Source organism: Magallana gigas, chromosome 7 (assembly GCF_963853765.1).
Source record: "Magallana gigas chromosome 7, xbMagGiga1.1, whole genome shotgun sequence".
Lineage (NCBI taxonomy): Eukaryota > Metazoa > Mollusca > Bivalvia > Ostreida > Ostreidae > Magallana > Magallana gigas.
In genome coordinates this window covers 8,063,393-8,088,201 of record NC_088859.1, presented here as the reverse complement: position 1 = coordinate 8,088,201, position 24,809 = coordinate 8,063,393, and the positions used below count along the sequence as shown (strand labels likewise).

Genomic DNA, 24,809 nt, shown 5'->3' with positions numbered 1-24,809 from the left:
AAACAACGAAAAATGGTAAAGACACTTTTTTCCTAAGAAAAAAAACACCTCAAAAACTATACTTATTTAACTGAATTGAATAAGTAATGTATAAATTAGCGCAAATCCCAGAATAACCCCCCAAATTGCAAAACTGTGTCTACTGCTTACTCCATTTGTGGAACTCTCCTATGCCATGAGGTAAAATTGTGATTATACTTCCGGTGCAAGTGCTTGACAACACTGCAAACTTTCGTTATCTGATAACGTTTTCCCTACTTTCCCTTTTTGATTTGTACAAGTGAAGAAAAATGGCCAACGAAAAATTAATGAAGGGACATATACTGGATTTTGCGGCACAAATGAAGAAGTTGGTTAATTGCAAAGACCACAGGTAAGAGGAATTGTGCACAAATTAAACATTGCTGAATGTACCAGAGAACAATGCACAATAGATGGTTGTTCCATGTAAAACACACACAACAAGTTTTGTACAAGGTTTACAAAACAAATTTCAAAATATCAAATTGCATTATTTTTTCTTGTTTGAAATTATGATGGCTGAGTTATTAATTCACACCCCCCCCCCCCAACCCACACCCTTTCATGTGCTGACTGAGGTTATTCCTTCATTGTTTTCTTCCTCAAGCATGTAATTTTTTTTACTGTTCATATGTATAGTCTCATCTTAAATTAGTCCTTCTCATACAGGTATCTACATCATGTATCAAACTGTAAAATAGAATATGTTATTCTGTTAATATGTGTTAATAGTGATTGCTGTGCAGTTTGATTGTTCTCACTAGATAATATGATATTTTGCTTGCTTGCTTACAGTGACATCAAGTTTCTAATAGGACCAAACAGAAAACCAATATACGCTCACAGATGCATTCTGTCCACACGATGTGCTGTGTTTAAGGCTATGTTCAACGATCAGGCACAGAAAGGAGAGGGGGCACAAAATGCCAACGTACCATTTGTTCTGACTGACATATCACCAGAAATTTTTACAGCAATGATGGAGTTTATATACACTAACTGTGTCACACTCACACCAAAGATAGTAAGTATAATAAATTGATAAGGGTATACTTTCATTTTTAATCAAAATGATTTGTTTATAAGAAATCTCAGAAACTGTGTAATATGGACTGATATAAATGAATACATGACCAAATCTGAATATTTAGAAACTGCAACTAAGTCATATAAAGGACAATTACTTACTCATAGACAGTATAGTTTAATTTGCATCCCTGCATGTGCACAAATTGTAAATTGTGATATTATTGCAGGCGATTGACACACTTGCTTCAGCTCTAGAATATGGACTGGATGAACTCAGGAAGGTAAACTTCATATTTACAACTGGATTACGTATCAAGATTTTTAAACACATTACATTAGAAGCAAAATAAATAAACCTAAACTTATGAATGTACAAGATTTAGATTTAAAATTTCAATGATGATTTATAGTCACAGGGTATTTTTCAAAGAGTTTAAGCTTAATACATGTAATGAAGTTGTTAGTCTTTTATCTGTGTAATACATGCTGTATATGACTATGATAAAAGTATATTTTCTCCAGATAAGTAAATTCCTAAATTCTTCTTTCTTTGTATCTGCAGTTGTGTGGTGATTTCCTCATTGACAATCTGAGTGTACAGAATGCATGTGAGTGCATGCAGGCTGCTGTTACATATAGTCAACAGGAACTGAAGGAGCATACTCTTCGGTACATAGAGGAGCACACAGAGGTACAATTACTGTCCTAGTTAAGTGTAGCATAACATTGTTACATAGAGGAGCACACAGAAGAATTATATACTGTCCTGGCTAAGTGAAGCATACACTGTGCTACATAGTGGAGCACACAGAAGTAAAATTATATGCTGTCCTGGCTAAGTGAAGCATACACTCTGCTACATAGAGGAGCACATAGAAGTAAAATTATATACTGTCCTGGCTAAGTGAAGCATACACTGTGCTACATAGTGGAGCACAGAGAAGTAAAATTATATACTTCCTGGCTAAGTGAAGCATACACTGTGCTACATAGTGGAGCACACAGAAGTACAATTATATACTGTCATAGCTAAGTGTAGCATACACTCTGCTACATAGAGGAACACACAGAAGTACAATGTACTGTAGCATACACTCTGCTACATAGAGGAGCACACACAGGTACAATGATATATTGTTTTAGGTAGGTGTAGCATACACTGTTACATAGAATAACACAGAGATACAATTATATAGTGCCCTAGCTAAGTGTAGCATACACTCTGCTACAGAGAGGATCACACTGTGTAGACAACTTAGATTTAAACAGACACACCACATAAAAAAATTGCAAACTAGAGAAGTGTAGCATACACTCTGCTACATAGTGGAGCACACAGAGGTACAATATCAATTATATATTGTCCTAGCTATAAGTAGCATATACATACAATCCGCTACAAAGAGGAACACACAGGGATATCACAGCATAAACAGACACACCACAAAAAAAGAGCAAACTAGAGATGTTCAATATATAGGAAAAATTAATTACCAGTTTTAAGCACTGTGTGTAGAATTTACATTTTATCCTATGCTACAGGTTGTGAGAACTTATCTTCGATAATTAAGCTTTATAATCATTGATATTAATGATATGAATAAACACACATAGTATACAAGTGGAATTTGTAAATATAGAGAATTATTAGGCCAGCATTTTTTTTAATATGGGTTTACAAACCCGCCGACTCTATTTTTAAAAAAAATGAAGAAAAAAAAAAGATCTCAAGGTAGCTTTTATTTTTATTTTCCCGCCGACTTGAATTTTTTTTTTCTGTGTAAAAATAAAAAAATATCATATTCTTATGCAATTGTGTATAACCAAATAGATCGAGGCACTTTTGATCATTAAAACAGACATATAGTTCTTGTAAATTGTACAACAGTATGTACATGTATATAACAGATTACCAGTGTATTTTCAGAGTTACATGTAATGTAATGAGTTGAATTGTTTAATTAGGGCCCCGCAAGGATTAGGGCCCCGCAAGGATTTGCGGGTGCCCTATAGTAATCACTCTGTCCGTCCGTCCTTCTGTCCGTCCGTCCGTCTGTCACTCTTCCGTCCACAAATTTCCTGTTTTTTTCTAATAACTTTTTTTATGGTTGCCCAATCAAGTTCAAATTTGGTATGGTAGTTCAGTAGGCAGAAATACATATTTTGATGCTTAGTTTGGTTCTCTATGTCTTCTGGTTTGGAGCTGGGGTGGTGGGGTAGATTCCTAACTATGCATAAGAAGAATGGGCAAAGAGAGATAACTGCTGAGAATGAATGGGCAAAGAGAGATAACTGCTGAGAATGTTACCATTGTATACATGGAAGGCTGTGCAATATTTGTCCTTTGGGATTAATTAACCTTCCACAGGAAGAAAATCCTAAGCTTTATCTTTATCTGTCACATTGAGATTAATTACTGCACTGCCTGTGTCTGCAAATGAACTTTGTTTTGAAGTTAAGGTCAATTTTGAATGATGTGTAGTATTTTGTACATTCTTTGAAATATGGATTTGAAATATAATATTCATATTTTTTTTGGTTAAAATACCGTACACAATGATTTATGATAGTTTTATTGAATAGAGGCAAAGCCTAGGTATCATTGCATTGGTATCAATTCTTTGTTTTTTTAACAAATTTTATTTCATCCCATGTTAACCCACTTTATCCCGTGGATATGACTCATTGGATATTTTTTTGCTATTCCACAGTTGTGACTTTACAATGGGATTTGCCTAGGCATAATGAAGTAAAAATAATGTAGAGTTTTATAAACAGTGTAAACATTGATTGCGGTGTATAAAATATGGGATAAATAGAATCTCATGATTTGTAGTATAATATGATTTTTATCCAACTTGTGTGTTTTATCCCCTCACTAAGGCTCAAGAAAAAAACACTTTAATTGTTGGATGAAAATCATATCCAACTACAAATCACGAGATCCTATATATTCCAGTTCTTTACATCTTCTGCCGGGCATTTATTTTTCATCATTGTTAATATAAAGAGGATGGAATTCAAAGTTTTTTTCACTTCTCTATATTAATTGTCATAGCGGGGCCCTTCCTGACTGGTCAGTTTTCTAGTTGTGTCTAACATGTATATCATTCATGCTAAATATATGATCATTAGGGTGCATCAATCGTATAAGGAGATAACTCAAGCAAGAGATAAAGAAATACGTACTGTTTGTTCATAAAACTGTCAGGAGTATAAACTTAAAAGTGATTTTCTTCATACTTGTATCTAATTTGGTTTTGAAGTAGATTTCATTAATTTATTGATATTTTTTGGAAATCTTTATCATTGAGATGAAAAATCTGACATGATTGTGTGCATGGTGTGTCTTAATTAAATGCATGAAAAGCAATTCAATCATGCACATAAACTGTCAACCATTTCCCAAGCTACGTACATTTCTAAAGTATACAATGTGCATGTATCCTACTGGAAGAAAAATAAATGAAAAAGTGCTAAGATTAAAATCTAATTGAGGTTTAATTGAAATTTAATGATGGTTCAATTTTGTAGAATGTGTTCAAAGCCAAGGCTTTCCAGGAACTGGGAGAGGATGCCCTGATAGAGATTCTGAAATCTGACGAGCTAATGTTAGATGAAGCAGACATTATTAAATACATCAAAGAATGGGCCACAGTCAATGCTGTAAGTTTATTCTATCAATATTCAGGCTGTTCTTTAGAGTAAAGCTAGCACTTGATGTCCATCAAACAGTGATATCTTAAATGCTATAATTGCTATTGTTGCAATCAATGTAATACACAATTCCAAACTCCTTATCTCTCATTGGCTGCAATTTTTCATACATTTAAAACTGGTTCTGATCTGGATAATTGACAACTGCCTGCTTGAAAATTGATACCATGTTACATGTTTATATCAATGATTTTTACAAAAATCAAATAAATTGCATGAGATTTAATAGAGTCTGATGTTGTCGTTTCTATATAAACAGGTTGTGCTGAACCGACCAATGAGTGAGGTAGCCAGGAGAATTGTCAGCCATGTTCGATTAGCTCTGCTGTCTGCGGAAGAATTGGAGAAAGCTGAACGGGACAACAAAAAAGATAACCTCATTCCTGTAAGCTAGTACAGAGAATAAATCTCGTTATTTTCTCTTAATCAGTTTCCCCTTGTGTGTGTATGCAAGGGCATAAAAAAGAATATATGTTAACCAAGGTTCATTTAAAGGTATTTAAAAAAGTGCAGATGCATGTTTTAAAAACGAAGTTAATCTAGATTGAATTCATTCATTGCTTTGAGAAACCTCCTGATGTTTGATATACAGCTGTTGAGTCAAACTCATTGGCATTGTTTGGTTTCCTTCACCTTTGACTTTGAAACTTCGGGTTTTTTGCCAATTTGTTTGCTCTTCTAGCCAATTTGTTTACACTTCTTTAAATTACTTTAACAAATGATGTAATGGTACATACTGAACTCTTGATGATAGTTAAACATTATTGCTAACATGGAATCAATTTGAGCTGCAATTTCCCTGTTGCAAATTTTACTGCCAAAATGTTATTAACTGCTTTATTGACAGAAAAATATGTTTTATTTGTGTGGGAAAACCCAATTAGAGGCCCTGATTAAAGTGAGATTAGATATTTTTTCCTGCAAAAAAATAATTTGCTCTTTATTCAGAATTTTAATGGAGAGTTGTCCTTTCTTGTTGCAAATTGATTTTACGAAACCTGATTTTACCTTTTAAACTAAAATACTTTATCTTCTGTTTTATACTTTTTTTGGGGGGGGAGGGGGGGGGGGGGGGGGGGTAATGAAAATCAGACCCAATTATAAACCATTTAAGTAATATAAGCTTTTTCAAAAAGATACTGTAGATTCCTAATTAAACACGAGGAATTAATATCCGCGTAAAATCGCGAGAAGCACCCTTCGAGGATTTAAAAATCTCGCCATTATTTTCTGAGAGTTGAGGACTATAAGAAATAGAGAAAAAAGTTCCATGTTCGCGATTTCATATTCCTGCGATTTGATACAAAGCAGCGGGATCACGGAATTAATTAATCGCGTAATATAAGGAATTTACAGTAAAATATATTCTGACAAATTGGATAAATCATTTGGTTTTAACAAAGATCCTTGAGCTACATATTCAATAAATTCTGTTATAAATATTAAATTGACCATCAGTGGTAAAGTTATGATCTTTTTCATATTAAAGGTGGACTGCTTCAGTGGAGCATGGAAATTTCATGCCACAAAAAAGGGAGACAAATCAAATCCATTGCTGACAAAACGAAAAGGAACCACGGATCGGGCCCACCATCAAACTTTGGAGTAAAAATGAAAAGAAACCACGGAACGGGCCCACCATCAAACCTTTGTGTAATTAACAAACAAAAACTCTGGAAAAAATGGACTGTCGTAAGCTTAAAATTCCAGAAATGCTCACAGGGAAAAAAAAACAATTTAAATACTTTCTCCACGCTTTATACTTGCTAGGTAATGAAATTAAACTTTGTCACTAAAATTGCAAAGATATGAAAAGTGGTGCATGTCATTGTCATGACTACCTGTTCGTATTGATGAGGAATTTGATGAGAAATGCAGATGCCACAGAATGTTCATGCTTAATTAAATGATAAAAAAAGTATTTTTGAAAACTAATGGTTGAAATTTTTGGAGGATCTTTTGTTTTTGATGATTTTTAGTTCTGCCAGGGTATTTGTGGTTATGAGAGTTTCATGAATATGCTTTATCTTTTTTGCAATTCCATATCCCAAGTTATCTGTGATAAAAATATATGTAACATGTATTAATGCATATAATATTCTTCATACACATTAATCATTTTTTGACATATTTATATGCGTGGACACTTAAAATACTTTTTATTTTGTTCATTGTTTGTTTTATGTAGTTTAGCTAGAAAAAAAATCAGGACAATCTTACTTGAGAAAACACCAAATAGTACAAATAAAAGCAAATGTCTAGATGTCTTTAGAATAAAATTCGGATGTTCTTAAATACTATAGACTTTTTACATTATATTTATCTGTGAGATTTAAGATTAAGTTTAAATGATAATTATAAGAGGAATTTTTGTTTCAAAGTTAAACGATTTACTTAATATCAATTGAAAGCATAAATTGTATCAAATATTGCTTGGTTTGATCATGTATTACAGTTTTAGCATTTATGCTAAACAAGCAACCAAATTATTGGAATTGCAACTGTACATGTAATATACGAGCATGTGTAACTGTTATATATACATATATATATACATATATAAATGGTGTTTACTATTCAAAAGTATAATAACTAAGCACTTTTTGATTAATAATCACTATACTAAAAGGAATTATGCTTCCGTGTTTATGTAATTTGAAAAAGGAAATAATCAGTTTTGATGTGAAGGCATATGTGTTGGTAGAAACTGAAATGCTACAATGTGTTAACTAGGAAGATATGTTTTATAGCTCTATACAATATACTGTCAATAAACTTTGTTTTTTAATTAAATTTTAATGTTTATTTGTATTTTTTATGGGAAAACCAGATATTGACAATCTTTGTAATGCTGTAAAAACGTCGAAATAATTTGTTACGCCACGTACTGTTTTATTTAACAGTAAAAATGACATGCATCAGATAAAAATTTCACATTTCTGGATGTGTTTATAAAGTTATCTAACCATGTTGCGTGATTTAGCGAAAAATTTAAAGAGAAATTGTTCCATTTGGCTCTCAGGCGCTCCATATTTAATTTTCTAAGGTTTTTTTTTTACCTGGCATGCCTTTGAACGATTTCCGGTCGACTGCAGTGTGCATGTAAAACTTTTTTCTTCGCTGCAGTTTATTGTAATTTAAATAAAGAACAGGCTCGGAGTTGCGTAATTTTAACCCTTTAAAGTTAATTAAGTTGGCAGCGCATATATACGAACTCTAGATTTTCAAGAATCGATTCCAAATTAAGGCCATCACTGATAATTAAATTTGATTTAAGTAAAAGGAAAACAAGCTACGTTATTTTTAGAGTGTTATATCTGAAAACTTCTATTTGATCATCCATCCCTCTTGATGCTAAATCGAAGCAATGTTAGCCGCTGTGCTCATTTTCTCCCGCCAAATCTTCGATAAATTTTTCTTGTTCGCGAAACCAAACGTGTACCCGACTTCCGGTGTAGTTGGCGAGGCTCCTTGGTGTTGTGAATGCTTGTTGATGAGCGACATTTAGGTAGCGGGCTTATGACTTTATTAACCTGTGATCAAACTTGCATAGTTACCATAGAAACTGGAAATCGATATTTGTAATAAGTATTACTAAATTGTGTGTACGTTGTGGCGACAGAATTATAATTGATCCACACAAGATTACTGGAGATTGGGGACATGGTTCTAGCCGCAGGGCTCCAGTCTCTACCCCGCAGGATGCTGACAGTATGGAGTCCAGCGGAGTCCGTGCATTCCTGCTAACGTGAGACCATGGAAACATGATCTACCACAGCGACACGGTTGTAAAGTATTCGCGAGAAGTTCATTATAAGCCGTTACTTGATAAGTGCAATAATCATTACTTGTGCTTTCTATGGGAAAAAGGAACGATTGATTTGGAAGAGCAGTAACCGTTAAATTTTTGCTGTCTGAGATACAGCGAGTTATAAGGCAAGGATAAATCTATTAGTGGACCACCGCGGCTAGGAGTGGAGATAGGGAGGTGGGTGGAGGGTTGTTTGAAGACGGAATGTCTCCTCGCCCCCATGCGTCTCTTGTGGATTTCGGAGATCATCAGGAAAGCTGTAATGTTGTGCTGTGGAACTTCACGGGTGAGTACTTTTAAAAGTCACGTGGTGTCATCTAGCTAAGGAATCACAATATAGCAATTATACCCAAAGGAACTGATGTGGTATATATTCAAGCATTCATATTTGTACACAGACTTGACTTTTTTAAAGATGAAAAATATCGTAAAAATTAGATCCAGGCGTACATGTTTTGGAATATCGTTAGAGTATACCAACAGCTTGGCTAAAAATCTGTCGGAATTTATAACATTGATTATTACACGGGGATGGAGCACCGAAGTAGGACCAGCTCCCCACGGAATCGTGGCTTGCACGTTTCCCCAGGCCCGCAAGGGAGGCTTTTGTTTTCTCACTTTTCCGTGCCACACTGTAAATTTATGAAAATGATCCACGCGAACACTCTTTTGTCCTGTAACTTACATCGAAATCAATGCATATTTAAAATGACTTAAAAGGATAACGCTCCAATTAGGACATTATTTAGCCCAGCACATCAACACTATGGAATAACAGAATTCCGTAAATCGATACAGCTTCACTATACTGACCGATTTCTGATTACGAAGTAGGGGGCAGTCGGAACATCTCTTTTCTATTTGACCGGTAGTGCAAAGCTAAGAAGCGATAGGATCTCCGGATCAAAGCGTTTTTTATTATTAAAAACAAAGTTTCTGTGGACAATCAACTATAACTACATATATTTGATTTATAACCTTATGTTTTACGGTCATAATGTGAAACCCTTTCACAAAAGCTGATTTTTTCACTCTATGACTCGCAGAAATTATTTTTTCCGGGGAATTTTATTTCAAAGCTAATAAACAGAAGTAAATCAAATAAATGAATGCGAATGTCATATATATGTCATATGACTCTTTGAATCATGCCATCTTTTTGTTCTTTGATGGAATACAGTGAGAATGGTGAGAGAGCAGCGATCCACAGTGTTATACCAATGAGCCCTTCTAAGCATTTCCGGGATCCAATTGATCTCGCTCCTCGACAAGCACTCACTCATCTCCCATATTTCTACCGTCTTTTGAAAGCTAAACCCTCTTTGTGACTCGCCGGGGTTTCGACGTGACATTATTTCCATGTACATCATAGCTAAGGGAGAATTGTTAGTGCTCCCCCGCGTCCGATTTCTTCTGTACAGAGACGCTTAGAATATGGCTACATTTCCGTCCACTATTTTATGGCATTGTACTTCACGTAAAAAACGACCTAAAATGAGCATGATTGATACCTAGATATATATGTTTTATCGGTATCTTGTTCATTCATGTATATAATTCCTCCTTGCATACTTGTATGTTTTAAGGTGGAATAACACACCTGGAAAAAGTCACTCAAATTAACAGGAATTATTTTGATAATGAAAGATATGATGATACATAAACTGTACAAATGTAAAATAAGCAAAAAATTTGCAGTTTGAGGATAAAAAACGAATATCTAAAATAATTGTTCAAGTAAGTAACAACAAAAGCCCCTGCGGGATTCGAACTCGGGTTGTACGGATCACAAGTCCGACACTTTATTTACTCGGCTATGGAGTAAAATACATGTTTCAGTTCATAAAATCCTTTGAATAAAACGAAATGTCGTTTCGATCAGCGGTCAGCCATTTTGTAATGATGTGTTATTCCACCTTAATGTGCTGTAAATGTAGATGAGGTTTATACCTGTTCAGACACAGTCATCGTTGAACAATTTACGTGCATCGTCATTCATCTGAGAAACCTTTACATATTTTATATCACTTTCAGGAGCTATCCTTTGTGTCAGCGATATATGTTTATGTATTTGCGTATTTGGTACAGAAATGCAATAAATCTAAAGCCTTGTTTGATAGAACTAATGACGAATATATTTTTTAGATGCAATACACACAACATAAATAAAGACGTTTCACTTCACAATCTCTTTTCCAAAGATTCATCATTTCAGTTAATTACTATCATTAGAACGACTGACGTTTTTCATATCCACCATAGTTTTCTTCAAATGTTAACCTCCATTTTATCAATTGTTAGTCACTCTCGCTAACTTTATAAATCACGTCTAAATAAAACGTAATAAACGTGCACTCGTAGTATGATTTTTTGCACGTATATTGCTAACTTAAAGTTTGTGCATGCCGGAGACATTCAATGCAAGGCTACGTTCAGTTTATAAGTTATGTAGCTGTAATCCTTATGTGCACAACAGGCAAGTGATGCCTCAGTGTAAGTCATGCACGTGACGGAAGTGTTTCCCAGACGTTGACCATATACTTGTAATACACTTAGACGTATACTTGAAATAAACGTACAATCGTTTATGTTGTTATCCGTTTACTGATAAAACATGTACACTCGATAACAATGTATACCAAATACATGTAATTAACATTAACTTTGTTAAATTTATCCAACATACATTCGTAAAACCGTTGTAAAACGTACATTGTAAAAACGTCCACTCGTAATAAGCGTAAACAGTGTAGAAACGTAAACTCGTTAAAAATGTTAATGTTGTAATACGTACAATGTTAACATTGTAATAAAGTAAGCTCGTAATTAACGTTAACGTTGTAAAACAAAATTATATTCGTAATAAAGGTTGTAAATGTAAACATTGTAAAACGTACACTCGTAATTTACGTTAACGTTGTAAAATATATATTCGTAATAAAGGTTAACGTTGTAAAACGTACAGTCGTAATTTACGTTAAAGTTGTAAAACATATATTCGTAATAAACGTCAAAACGTTCACTTGTGATAAACGGTAACGGTGTAGAACGTACAATTGTTATAAATGGTAACGATGTTAAAGGTTGAACCGTCATAAACGCGTTCGCCAAGAAATCAATCAGACTGGTATATATTTCTTCTTTTTATACCAATTAAATACTTAAATGAAAAGCACCACTTTTTTTTCTTACATTGACGCTCATCGTATAGAAATGTACCCGAGGTACTCCCACCATCTATTATATTACATTCTGTAATAGGCCCAATTTCATAATCATTCCCCTTTCAGCCAATTTTAGCCTCTCACACCCACTTTTCACCTCTCATTGAAAGCATCTTGCTTTATCCCACAAATCACCTTATAATTTCACCTGATCATATCATTTCTAAGTCTCATTTGACCTTTTAAATATCCTCACCTTTCCCGCGTCACTCACATATGATATCGCACGCATCAATTTAACATCTAATCTGTAATATCTTATCTGTGATATCTGACCTTTAACATCATACTTTTAACATTTCACCTTTAAGAGCTAGCTTGTGATAACTTGCATTTAACGATCCACGTATTTTAATATAAAATTTGTTTTACCTTATGTCATTTTGTTTACCCAATAATACACTTTATGCCTTTATCATTATTGAACGTTACCTGTGCAAACATCCATACATTTTCATATTGATGATGTGAACACCATTACCATACTATCATCCAATTTGTGATAATTTATAGCTAGAACCACAGAATCATTTTTTTTTTACTCCTACAGAATATTGATGATAGTACACATATTTGCATAAAGATATATAGTTTTGTAGAAACATCACCAAAACTACACATACAGCTTCCGGTCTGTAGCTTCCGGTCTGAAAAAATTCAGATCATAGACGACCTGTTTTGTCCATCCGAGATTTTTCAGACCAAAAGCATAATTGTTTTTTAATTTAAATTGATCGAGTAATGTTTATAACATATATTAATTGTTTAGCGAGTCAACATTTGAACAACGGAATTGCCGGTGTCATAAGATTTATGACAAATCAATAGACACAATTAATTAATACACACTGGCAGTACATCTAATTAAGTACATGTTGGTTGTTTAGCGAGGGGATATTTGATCTTCAGCTGACCACCACCTTACTCCACAGAAACCACGCGTCAGCAGATATTTGTAGACGTTCTGCACCAGACGTAGAGTGCAGCTTTAGAGTGTACAAGGTTACAACAGACGATGTATGATTAAGCCCACAAATGTCAATGGCGTCCCGCGGGTATCAATCATACCGAAGCATTACACAGCTCCTGCAAATGAATTGCATGTTCCGACAATTACCAATGATAGAGGATGACAAAGTTTTAAGCTGATTGTGTAACGAGGTCTTCTCAAAAGGCCAGCTACTGCATTAGAGCGAACCTGCTCCATGGCATGTTTTGTTTGACGGTAATCTTGTCAAGGTCTTCGTAGTGCTACTTTGGATTCTACAGTGTTTGAGAACGCAATTATAAGAGATTTTTGCTGATATTCAACACTTGATTGATTGATGCTTCAGCCATTAATTCAAATTGAAAAAAAGAATAGTTGATGCTCTTTTCATTTGTAGATCAGGGTCAAAGTAGAAAAAAATACTCGTAAAAACTCCATTTTCTCATCCTTTTTCTTTTTCAAGGATTGGTAACATGAATTAGTAATAATACTAATGAATATTTACATTTAAAAGAAGCCAATTAATGCGGATAACTAAATGTATTAAACCTATATTGTTTTTTTACAGGCGACATTAAACCCTGACATTACGTTTTGTAGCGTAGAAACAAACGCACTAGGGACATACTGCCAGTAGACCTTTTTAAATTAATCACTGTGGCGTAATTACTTTTTTTTTAATGACGCTGCGTTGAAGATAGACTGCTCGGTATTTTTTTCTCAAATTAAATGAAAAAACCCCCACTGATTTTGTATATCTCTCCCTGTTAAAAAAACCTTCGGTAATCTTTTACATTTCTTGCATTATTGCTGCATATTTAATTTATGAAATGTAGAAACAAAACCAAGTGCTGTTAAATATGCGATATTTTATTAACCCTCAACACACCTTTATCCAGTAGCTACGATTTCTTATAAATTATGTCATCAAGAAGCTTTTTATTTTCTGTTTCCTTATAAAACTTTATTTGTTTTCAGTCTAGCCAATTTCTGCAAAACTATTTCGTAATTTGAAATTCATTATTAAAAAATGTAAAGCCAACATCATGTATGGAAAATGCATTTTGATACTCCTGAGGGATTTTTTAACGCTGAAAATAAAAGCACACAAGGCCACGCAACCAAGGGAATATACATGTAGAATTTTCCCATTCAAAATGAATCTGTACTCTACTCTACAGTTCCTTTGCAATTGTTGTTTACTCTACATTTTGAATTTAAAGTTTGTATTGCCCCCCCCCCCCCCGAAAAAAATATTTATTTCAAAGCGATTTAGTGGGGGTAGGTGGGTGAGGGTGTCATGTAGGTTAAATAATTACATTGTGCTTGAAAATCATTCCTTTATCAATATAACATTTATACAGCCATCTAAGGTGTAGTTTTCTGAAAATCGATGTATATATGGAATAAGGAATCATCCTTTGAGTATTATGAGGTGATAATTTCGGTTGGGGCGTCATCAAATTCAATAATAAAATAAATCTTTTTGTACTTTTAGAACAAGTAATGCTAAATTGCCTATAGAACGAGGTAGATGGTATGATATACCTCGTGAAAACCGTATATGTACCATATGTAACTGTATTGAGATAGGAGAGTTTATACATACCTTCATACTTCTATACACAACCAAATGTTTACAAATTTCAAAAACTTTTTTTTTTACTCTTTAATACTAATATTAAGAAATTGTTGATTAATCTGTGTAAATTCATTAAAGTTATAATTGAGAGAGTTAGCTCTCTAGGTTAATTTCTAATCATACTTTTTTTCCTTTTTCCTTTTTTTTCACTTTTGTATTGGCACTCTCCAATGCATGCAATGTATGTATTATTGTTCAATTGGTTTTTCTCAACACTGTTATTTATGCAGTTCAGAGAATGAAGAAATCGTCATTGTCATTGTCATAAAGTCCGAGGGGCTTTATGATAGATTTGATAACGCTCCGACCGAAATTATCACCTCATAATATTCAAAGAATCTTTATTACAGTACTTATACATGTATCTATATTATTTTAAGTCATTGTATGATTAAATATTCAAATATAAATAAGCAAACCCCGCTGGCGCTTCAATTATACGTCATTTTAGGTTATGGGTTTTATAGTACAAAATCGATATGTAATGTTATCACAGGCAAAGACACTGGAAAATGTAAATATACATGTATATTGATAAATGCATATGTGATTGTATAGTACCATCTTAAAAACGTGTTCCATCTTAAAGATGATACATAAACTTGAAGAAATATACCGTATGGAAATAACAATTTCGGAAAAGATATTTGTTTTATTGATGCTTAAGAAATGATCAGATATATCAGTGACACTGTATGTACAAATATTGACATTTTCAGTATTTTTGTCGGCAATAAAGCTATGAATCAAATTTCTAATGAATAGTTCAATACATTTCATCAATGACGCACCTGACGTACTGTTGTGGCGCACGCGGGGTATGCATGATTATATTAAATGAAAGTTACGTACAAATATCAATAATTTAACATTTAATCGTATGAAGGCTTACAATTATATAAACATAAGTAAAAAGGAATCATTCTTTAATATTATAAGGAAAACGTTAGGTTCGGGGCGTGATAAATCTGTCGGAGTTTATTGGATTTGAGCACGCCCCGACCATAATGGTCATCTCATAATACCCGAAGAATGATTCTTTATTTCTTTTATACAATTGGAAATAAATATTGGCAAATCGCGATGTGAAAACCCTTCAGTTAAGTCAATTAAGCTGAGTACAATGAACATCCTTGTAAATGCTGAACGTTAAAATTAGTGTAATACTAAAAACACCACTCGTCATGATGAAATAAAAACATATTACCGACAATCAAACTAATGTTCGTTATTCAACTTTAAAAAAAAATCAATATAAGCTAACCAATTATTACTCTTTGGGAAAAAAATATAGTTTCGTTCCTGATTTTTGTAGATCAAATTAGCTGCGGCACGCAAATATTTGATTCAGCTACTTACTCTGGCCTCAAAGACTTGACAAAGATGTGTCTCTCGGACCTATACCGACTTAAACACAGATAATTGCACTCACTTCCAGCGCCGTGCTCGCTGGAGGGGCACATTGTGACACTTTGATGAATAAATACATTAATGCGACGCACTGTAGCTGTAAAATATATATGATAAGTCCACGTAACCATTTTTAGTGCTATTCTATTGTCTTATGATATTGTAAAAAGTCGTTAGCCTTAAACGCAGATTGTTTGAAGAGCAGCCTAGTGTTTTCGTTTATGAAATCAATTATTTTAGAAATTTGCCGATCATATCAAAATGCTAATATCTTGCTTTCTTCATACTTTATATAGATATTACTTTCTTTGGTGGCTCATGCGGGCATGGTTGTAACATGCATTGCATTGCAAAAAAAAAAACAACAACCAAAAAACAACCAAAAAACACCCCCCCCCCCACAACGAACTGTGGGTAATGTCATTTTTGCTTGTAATGATCGCTCCCTTCATAGACGGTATGAAAGAAGAACGAAAACTTCTCTCTCTTTATAATTTCATCTCTCTTGGAATCTCTTTTAATTATTTATATTAAGCGAGCATAAAAGAATAAAAAAAACTATGGTTGTGGTCGATCAGTACATTACATAGAATTACGAGGCAGTTCTACCGCACTGGAAGTTACCATAACCATTTGGAAGTCTAACGGTCAATCTGTGCATTCCATGTTATAAAGGGGGTTGGTTGGTTATTTTCTGGATTACATGAATCTTATTAAAAAGAAAAGCTTTGTCTAGAGTTTTAGGAAAATATCATAAATTTTGCAAATCTTCTTACTTAGATTAAACTTTATAATTGAAAAGAAAGCATCTAAAATTTAAAAGTAAGTCTACTGAGTAATTTGCTTACTATTTAGCCTGCTAAAATCTGCTAAAATGTTTTGATCGATTACGAAATAATCCTTCCATAGTAAACCTCAAGTATAAATACATGTATTTTGTTAAGAAATCGAGGAAAAAGTAATCTGAACATGGATATGTAAACATAAAGGCGTGTTAACCAAACTAAATTTTAATGGTAAAGAAGCGAATGTGGATATTTCTATCAAATTAAGAGAGACAAATTGAAAGATTGATCTATTCATCTCAAGTATGAAAGGCATCCATGTTACTACTGACCTTAAGTCTTAAATGTATGCCATGATTATGAAGCAAAACACAAGATTACAATATGTTTGCTGACATTTATAATATTAATAAATAATTAATTGATTTAAGTTATCGAGCATTGTTTACTACCAAACATATTTTGTATTTGGAGATTCTTTTAAAAAGTATAAATTTACTAAGCTGCACTTGCTTATCAAAGTAAGTTATAGTAAGTTATTGAGCGACGTTTTGGCCACTGACCTAATACATATGACTACTGAGTCAGACAGGTGCTCCCTACGTACTTACCAAAACCAACATCTAAACTAATTCTTGGTCTTCAAGGCCTAGGAACGCTGAATTGTCGAGTTTAATGATACGTTCATATATAATTCAATCGATTTTAGGTATACGTAGATGCGTTATGATGCGTCAAACTTTTACGTTACGGTCACAGTTCCAAGACTTCAAACCTTTCCTGCAATATCCGTTTACGATGATCTAACGTCAAAAGTCAGTCATTGTAGATATATTAAATAGAATATCTTTTCTCATCACTTGCATTATTTAAAAAGTGAAAGTGTGTTGGTATCATTGACGTTCTTCCATTAAACATTGAAGGTTGATGAGGAATATTCGATAGTATAGGTGTAGGTGGACTTTTTATAGACTTTTCAAAGATTTCTTGTGGTTTTAATGCGAGGAAACTGTAAAACGTGTTATATAAAATTTTCACTGCAGACAATTGATTAAAGACAGGAATAGACGTTCATTTAAGATGTAGGCACGACTGATGTTCTCTTATTTTACAATTATTAAAAAATCCATCAGCCATGTTTATTTCTTTTAAATTTATCTTATTTCTATTTTTGGAATTTTGTATAAAAAGTGTTTTTTTCTCTCAAAGTTAAGGAGTTTTCAGTGCAATGTTAAAAACTGTTTGGGCAATCTGTAGGCAGACTCTCGTTAAACTTCTTCACAGGTTATATGAAACCAAAATAAATGATGGAGCCGATTTCATAACATGGAAGATGCCATTCCTAAACTTTCTGTTTAATTAAAACTAACAAAAGCGTGCTTTGATGCCAATACAGACAACGAAACACCAGTATCAAGAAAACTCCGCCATCTTTTAATACGACTGTCACTGATCGTTGCTGGTATGATGCATATGCCCGTAGGTGTTTTCCAAAATTAACCTTATCTTGGACAAAGACATCAATAGCCTACTAGTATCAATAAAAAAGTAATCTGCTTTTCTGAAAGACCGTTAGCTATGTGTGACATGCCTAAAATACATCAAAGAAAAGACTGCCAAGAAGTGATTATATATGTTGTACAATTATGCATACGTTTGACCAATTTATTGATGTAATGGTGGTGCAATATTTACACGATTGCTCTGGAAAGGTCACGGTCCAACTTAGATGATGGGCTTGATGAATATCAAAGGTCTTTGACCGAGCTTTAGGAAGATATTATTGGAGATTCTGGATTTTTAAAAAAACAAACCAATAAATAAACTTTTTCACATTTTTGTACGAACTTTCAAGATATACAATTGGTGCAAACCAGTCCTGTCGAAGTAATTTGAAAGATAATTATTATCATTTTTTCAAACCAGTCTTAGTCGTGTACTATTGTATTAAGATTTGCTACTTTGTTTCTAATACTGCGAATGATGTCAAGGACATTTTTTAAAACCAGATATATTTCAGTTAATGTAAAATAAGAACTATAGGCCTACATGTTACTGTAGTATCTACTTGTACTAATATCATGTTATATTTACATGAAATTCCTCACTGACTACAAAATCCTTTCATTAACTTACATTAGAAGCGTTTGGGCCTGCGCGTTGAAAAAAAACATTTGTGTACTTATACTGATTGGATAAAATTAAACAAAATGGTATAGAGACAATAATTATGAAAAAATGTAAAAAGTGAAAACATTTTTGGGAATAGAACATTTTGGAGGAAGGGTTGTGTACATAATTTGGACTTATAAAATCTTCAGTTGATTGAATACAATTGTCTCGTTGAAGTCTAAGTGTCACTGACCTGAAGCGCAAACTATTTTAGATGGACATATTCTGTTAAGAGATCATCTTTTTTTCAAACCTGGCAAAATGCTTACGTTTTCAGAAAACTTTTTATATTTGGTTGAACGTTACAAAGCAGCCTAAGATCTTTCTTTGATCGCAGAAGTTTCCAAGTGTCACAGAGATGAAGCGTTTCCTTCAATCAATGCCCGCCGAGTTTGAGTCGTCTGGTCATCGTCGACCAAGGACTGTGTCCCCAGCACCGAGTATCGATCTCAAGAAAACACGGGAAATAATGCCAAGCCATCAGTTATTCCACAGCAGACGTTTAGTTGAAGGTTAATCAATTATTCACGCAAGTTTCGCCCTGTCTCTATAAAACAGCTTAAACCCCTCCTCGGTTTCGTGTGTGGAAACTTTAATTGGTTAGCAGCATGAAAGTTGTACTCGAGTCTCTGTATATCAAGGTCAATGGCCTGTCGAGATGTACCTATTAATGGCCGTTTGAACAATATTTATGGCTCTCTTGTTGACAACCACACTTTTCTTTTTGTTTTTCTACAATGATACTTACTTATAAAGTTACCTTTAATTTAACAATATATTTTATAACCTTTCACATGTCTAATATTAATTTTAGAAGACCATTGTTTATACTTTTTCAATGGCCATCTAATTAGAACATATATGACGTATTCGACACAGCTCTTTATCTTGTTAAGACATCGTAGGCAATTTTAATGATTCCATTAGCACCAAGAAAAGTAACCAAGGCAGTCTTAAATTATGTATGCTACTTTCTGTCTCCGGTCGTTTAGTTTAGGTTCTTTCAGTCAGAAATACCCGATTCTACCTCTTGGGAATCGAATCCTGATTCCATGACAGCTGTTTATTTACCGGAGCTTTATATATGTTTTTCACTTATCTTGCACCTACTTACAAGAAAGCAGGGTTGGGTACTTAGACTATTTAGCAGACCAGAAACTTTTGGCCAGTACCTGTTGGCATGACAGTTACACACAACTTTTGCAATTGTCAGCTACTGAATATTGTTAGGTGATTTTTTCCTCCCATGCAAGTAATAGTAAAATATTATATTCAGTTAAAGCTTCTGCGAATTTTAGAGGTTCAAAAGTCTTTCGACTCTTAAATACACTTACTAGGCTTGTCTTCGGTTAAGACTCCAGCGATTCGTATGTCCAAAAGTACTTTAAACTATTTTATCACCAAAATCGGTAATCTTTAGGAATTAATTTAAATTATATAATCATTAATACGAAAGCTTTTACACTGAGCAACAAAAGTAACGTACCCTACATGTAGACCTAATGATTACTATAGGTCCCTACATGTAGACCAAATGTTACTATAGGTTCCTACATGTAGACCTAATGATTACTATAGGCCCCTGTGATGTTGAAGAGATTCATGTAGATCTAATGATTACTATAGGTCCCTACATGCAGACCTAATGATTACTATAGGTCCCTACATGTAGACCTAATGATTACTATAGGTTCCTACATGTAGATCTAATGATTACACTAGGCCACTACATACAGACCTAATGATTACTATAGGTTTCTACATGTAGACCTAATGATTACTATAGGTTCCTACATGTAGACCTAATGATTACTATAGGTTCCTACATGTAGACCTAATGATTACTATAGGTTCCTACATGTAGACCTAATAATTAGTATAGGTTCCTACATGTAGACCTAATGATTACTATAGGTCTTACATGTAGACCTAATGATTTTTATAGGTCCCTACATGTAGACCTAATGATTACTATAGGTCCCTACACATAGACCTAATAATTAGTATAGGTTCCTACATGTAGACCTAATAATTAGTATAGGTTCCTACATGTAGACCTAATGATTACTATAGGTCCCTACATGTAGACATAATGATTACTATAGGTCCCTACATGTAGATCTAATGATTACTACAGGCCCCTACATGTAGACCTAATGATTACTCTAGGTCCCTACACGTAGACCTAATGATTACTATAGGTTCCTACACGTAGACCTAATGATTAGTATAGGTCCATACATGTAGACCTAATGATTACTATAGGTCCCTGTGATGTTGAAGACATTCATGCCGTCTTCAGCGGCTGACCTCTTCCTTAGATTAGTCGAGCTTCCTTACATTAGTACATGTAAACGCATGGGGGTGTTTATTTATTGGTGAGGGACATCAATCCATAAAATGATATGCAAGACCATACAAAACGAATATGATAACAAATCTTGTGCATATATCAGTGGCGGATCCAGGATTTGTTGAAAGGGGACCGGGGCTCCCGGGTTTTGAGGTGTTTTAAGACACTTTTATTAGCTATTCTAGGTATTGAACTTGACATATTATAAGACCGATGAATAACAAAAAAAAAATGATTTGACATTTTTTTTGTACAGGTCTTATATATTTTAAAAAAAAAAATTGATCACAAAAGGGAGGGGGGCTCTAAATCCGCCAGTGCATGTATATGAATTGGTGGTACTAGATTTAGTAGAACAAAAAGCTCGATGTAATTTACACCGAATTTTATGATAACACATTTCGGTATAGCTAAGTTGTCAAAATAATTTTTGTGTATGCATTCAACAATGACATAAATAATGCATCCCTCAGTTTGTGTGGGTGTGAAAGTTACTAGATTCGGTCTTCTTGCTGCTTTGCAGTGCATTGCAACCAATACTTCTGTGCCTCGTTCATTGTATAGAGCTCACTAGGTTGTCTTTCTTTGAATTATGTGATTGAAGATCTGCTAAACGCTCCCAGGTATTTCTATGAACAAGAATCGATAGCTCAAGTTTTGTAAGTTTATGATGCGTTTGGGGTATAACGAAACACATCTTCCTGTTCGTCTAACCTTAGCAACGTTATGGCGCACTCATTCTTAAAAAAAAAAGCAACTTGGAGCTGCTCTCTCAATCATGTGCATGATTTGTACTCTTAATCTACAGAACTAAGCCAGACTAATATATCTCACGAAGACAAAGGAAATAATTACAAGACGGGGTTATTTTATCGTCAGACATAAACCAATATGTGCACAGACTCTCAAAAAACCATTGTTCCCATAATGCCCGTGAGTGCATAAAAAAACTATCGCTGCTAGAAGAGAAAACCGCACGAAAACTGTTGAAATGATGACTAAAGACGGGCTTTATTGGGTGTTTTGTTTCCTCTATTAAACCACGAGGAGTTTTTTTTAAAATATATACCGTGCACTTGTACTTGAAAACTCTCTATTGTGATGATATTTTCTATTTCTAAAGAATAGCAGAATGGCCGTAGCCATTTTTTCCCTCATATTGATCTCCTTTAGAAGAAGAGCTCTGCGTAAGAATATAAGAAAAAGTCCTATTGAAAAATTAATACCATCGTTTTTTCTTCAATGAATAATAGTTTATGGCTAAAAATCTCCTTCATTTGAATTTTTAATATGATGGATAATTTTATGATTATCCGACCTTGTGGCAACGCACGCACTTTGCCAAAAAAAAATTTTCGAAGTGCGTTGTAACACAGCCCTCTTAAAGGTACAGTTAGAAATTACACTGAATTTTGTTTTTTATTCCCTTAGCTTTAACTAATTACCAAGGACTTATTGTTTTACACTTATAGATCAGTAGGATGAACAGAGGTTGACCGATTATTATGCTGGACAGACATGAAACTAAGGGCACTATTAACTTTGAGGTCACATTGTCAAAGGTCACAGTGCACTGGTCATATGAAGATATTATCTGTTAGTTGTATTGAGAGCCTTTTGTTTGACAGGTATCGAACTTGTACACGGGTGTCTCAAAGAGAGTTAACACTCCTTATCGAGATCAAAGATCAAGGGTAAAACCACTGGAAATTTTATGCTGAGATTCTTCAGCGCTCTTGCTTTTCTGTGCAGTATCTTGTGAAAAAGTTGACCCATTTCCGAGTACATGTATGTGTAATTATAAACATTATTTCGTTTACATTATATTTCGTGCTGAATATTACTAGCATAAAAAATATCATTTCGTCAAGCGGCCCTGTGTTAGAATGCATCTATTTTAAATTAGAAGCAAAGCAGAGAAATTATGACGAACATTTAGTGCCAAATATATGGGTGACGCATTAATTGTTACGTCACTCTACATAGAACCCTGGGACGGAACGAGAACAGTTTCTCCTGTGTTACTTGATATCTGACCCGATTTGTCTCTCATGGGATATTCGGTCATCTTTTTTGCATTGTATTTAACAGATAAAATCATGAATTGAATGCCTCCTTAAAAAATTCTCAAAGCAAATTCATGACAAATTCAGTTTTAAAAAAAAATGATGATTTAGATGAGACGTAATGTAGCGATATTTTCAGGCGGAAATGAAACCTGAATGAAAAAAATGAAATCGATATCAAATTACATTTAAGGTATCTGAAATTTTTTAAAGTTTTTCCCCACACCTTTTTGATTCTTCAAGGTCAATAAACGGGGAAAGTCGAATGCAGGCTTCAGACGAGGATGGTTAGACATGTCAATGTCTACAGCACCTCCTCAATGGTCCGATGCCAAATTTAATTCGATTTTCGGCATCAACATCGGCAAACACCATTTCTCATGAATAATGTTAAAATTACAGTTTATATTCCCGGACTGTCTCCCGCAGATTGTCAATAGCTATACCACGGGGAGGTATAGCAATTACCGAGCATTTCCTCGTAACGTCTAAAAAACGACTCGGCCAGTGGCACCATCTATGAACTCGTTAATTCGAGACATAAACGTTTTATTTCGTTACATGCCATCTTCGATACGAAATTAGATTACGAAATTGGATCACAGATCCCACAAATAAAAGTCGCGCCGTGGCGCTTCATAAATCGAGATGGACCTCGGACCTCGGCTTTCTTAGAGGGCACGAAGTACCTATTCAGAATTTTCAGATCCATCTAAATCTTCACAAAAGACGTCTTGACTCTAATTCAGTCGGGGTTTTTTTCAGCTCCAGCGTTAGTGATAGACTTCGGCTGAAATTGATTTAGAAAAGTAAGAGAGGCTACACGGACCCCCATCAATTAAATGCCTTGATTTAATTTTGGAACCTCGTGCTTAAAAAAAAAAAAGAACAATATCTATGACGTCAATTTGAAATGCTTTTCAGGAGTAGGTGTGAAATATAGATTACACGTGCTGACGTCTTTAGTTTATTCCTATAGATCTCTACAAACAAAATCTCTGTGATGAAACATTTGGATACCTTGCAAAGGTGGTGAGTCTTCAAAAAATCGAAATTCAATTAAATTTTTATAACCTAAGCAAGCTATACTGCAACAGTGCATGTTTCGTAGTTAAGCATTCTAGAAGCGTAATTCGATACCAGTACACCGTTCATTCAGTAAAATCACAATGTATTGAATTCTCGTAAAACCTGCTGGGAGGCGGTTTCTATAATTATCGACTCTATCATTAATCAATATGGAAGCCACAGTGTCATTTTCTCCCATAAACCAATGTAGATACAACCTTTCTCGGCCGTGACAAATACAATCCACGTGGTTGCGCTAGAGCGAACACCGATGCATTTTTGTGTTTCTATATTAACTGTTCCATCGATTGCCATATTTGTTGAATATTCCCGCGAATAAATAATTTAAAAAAAAAGAGTTGGTGTCACCAATCAATATGTCAAGAGATATTTTCCATAAGCATAACGTTTGCCGTTCTTGTGAGAACTCTTTTGTGGAGTGAAAATTATTTAGGTATATGGCTGGCGCAAACTTCCGTTTATTGATCGGGCTCGAACATTATTAATCTAATGCTGCCTGCAA

General features: G+C 34.1%; 2 protein-coding genes across 3 annotated transcripts in view; both read left to right on the top strand.

The window, feature by feature from the left end:
- The first annotated feature begins 186 nt into the window (after positions 1 to 186).
- Positions 187 to 7,560, top strand: LOC105345463 (BTB/POZ domain-containing protein 19). Its single transcript, XM_011453593.4, has 7 exons — positions 187 to 373; positions 817 to 1,045; positions 1,278 to 1,331; positions 1,613 to 1,741; positions 4,585 to 4,716; positions 5,027 to 5,152; positions 6,257 to 7,560. The coding sequence occupies exons 1-7, from the start codon at positions 291 to 293 to the stop codon at positions 6,374 to 6,376; spliced, it is 873 nt and encodes a 290-aa protein (XP_011451895.1). The 5' UTR covers positions 187 to 290; the 3' UTR covers positions 6,377 to 7,560.
- Positions 7,561 to 8,178: 618 nt separating this feature from the next.
- Positions 8,179 to 24,809, top strand: part of LOC105325123 (rho GTPase-activating protein 100F) — a 29,481-nt gene continuing 12,850 nt past the window's right edge. Inside the window, exon 1 of one of the 2 annotated variants that reach the window (XM_011424518.4) lies at positions 8,179 to 8,864. In XM_011424518.4, coding sequence (XP_011422820.3) covers positions 8,799 to 8,864 — 66 coding nt within the window. In that variant the 5' untranslated portion in view covers positions 8,179 to 8,798. Of the gene's footprint in view, positions 8,865 to 24,585; positions 24,741 to 24,809 lie in introns of those variants that run through there. The other variant, XM_011424519.3, reaches the window with a different exon arrangement.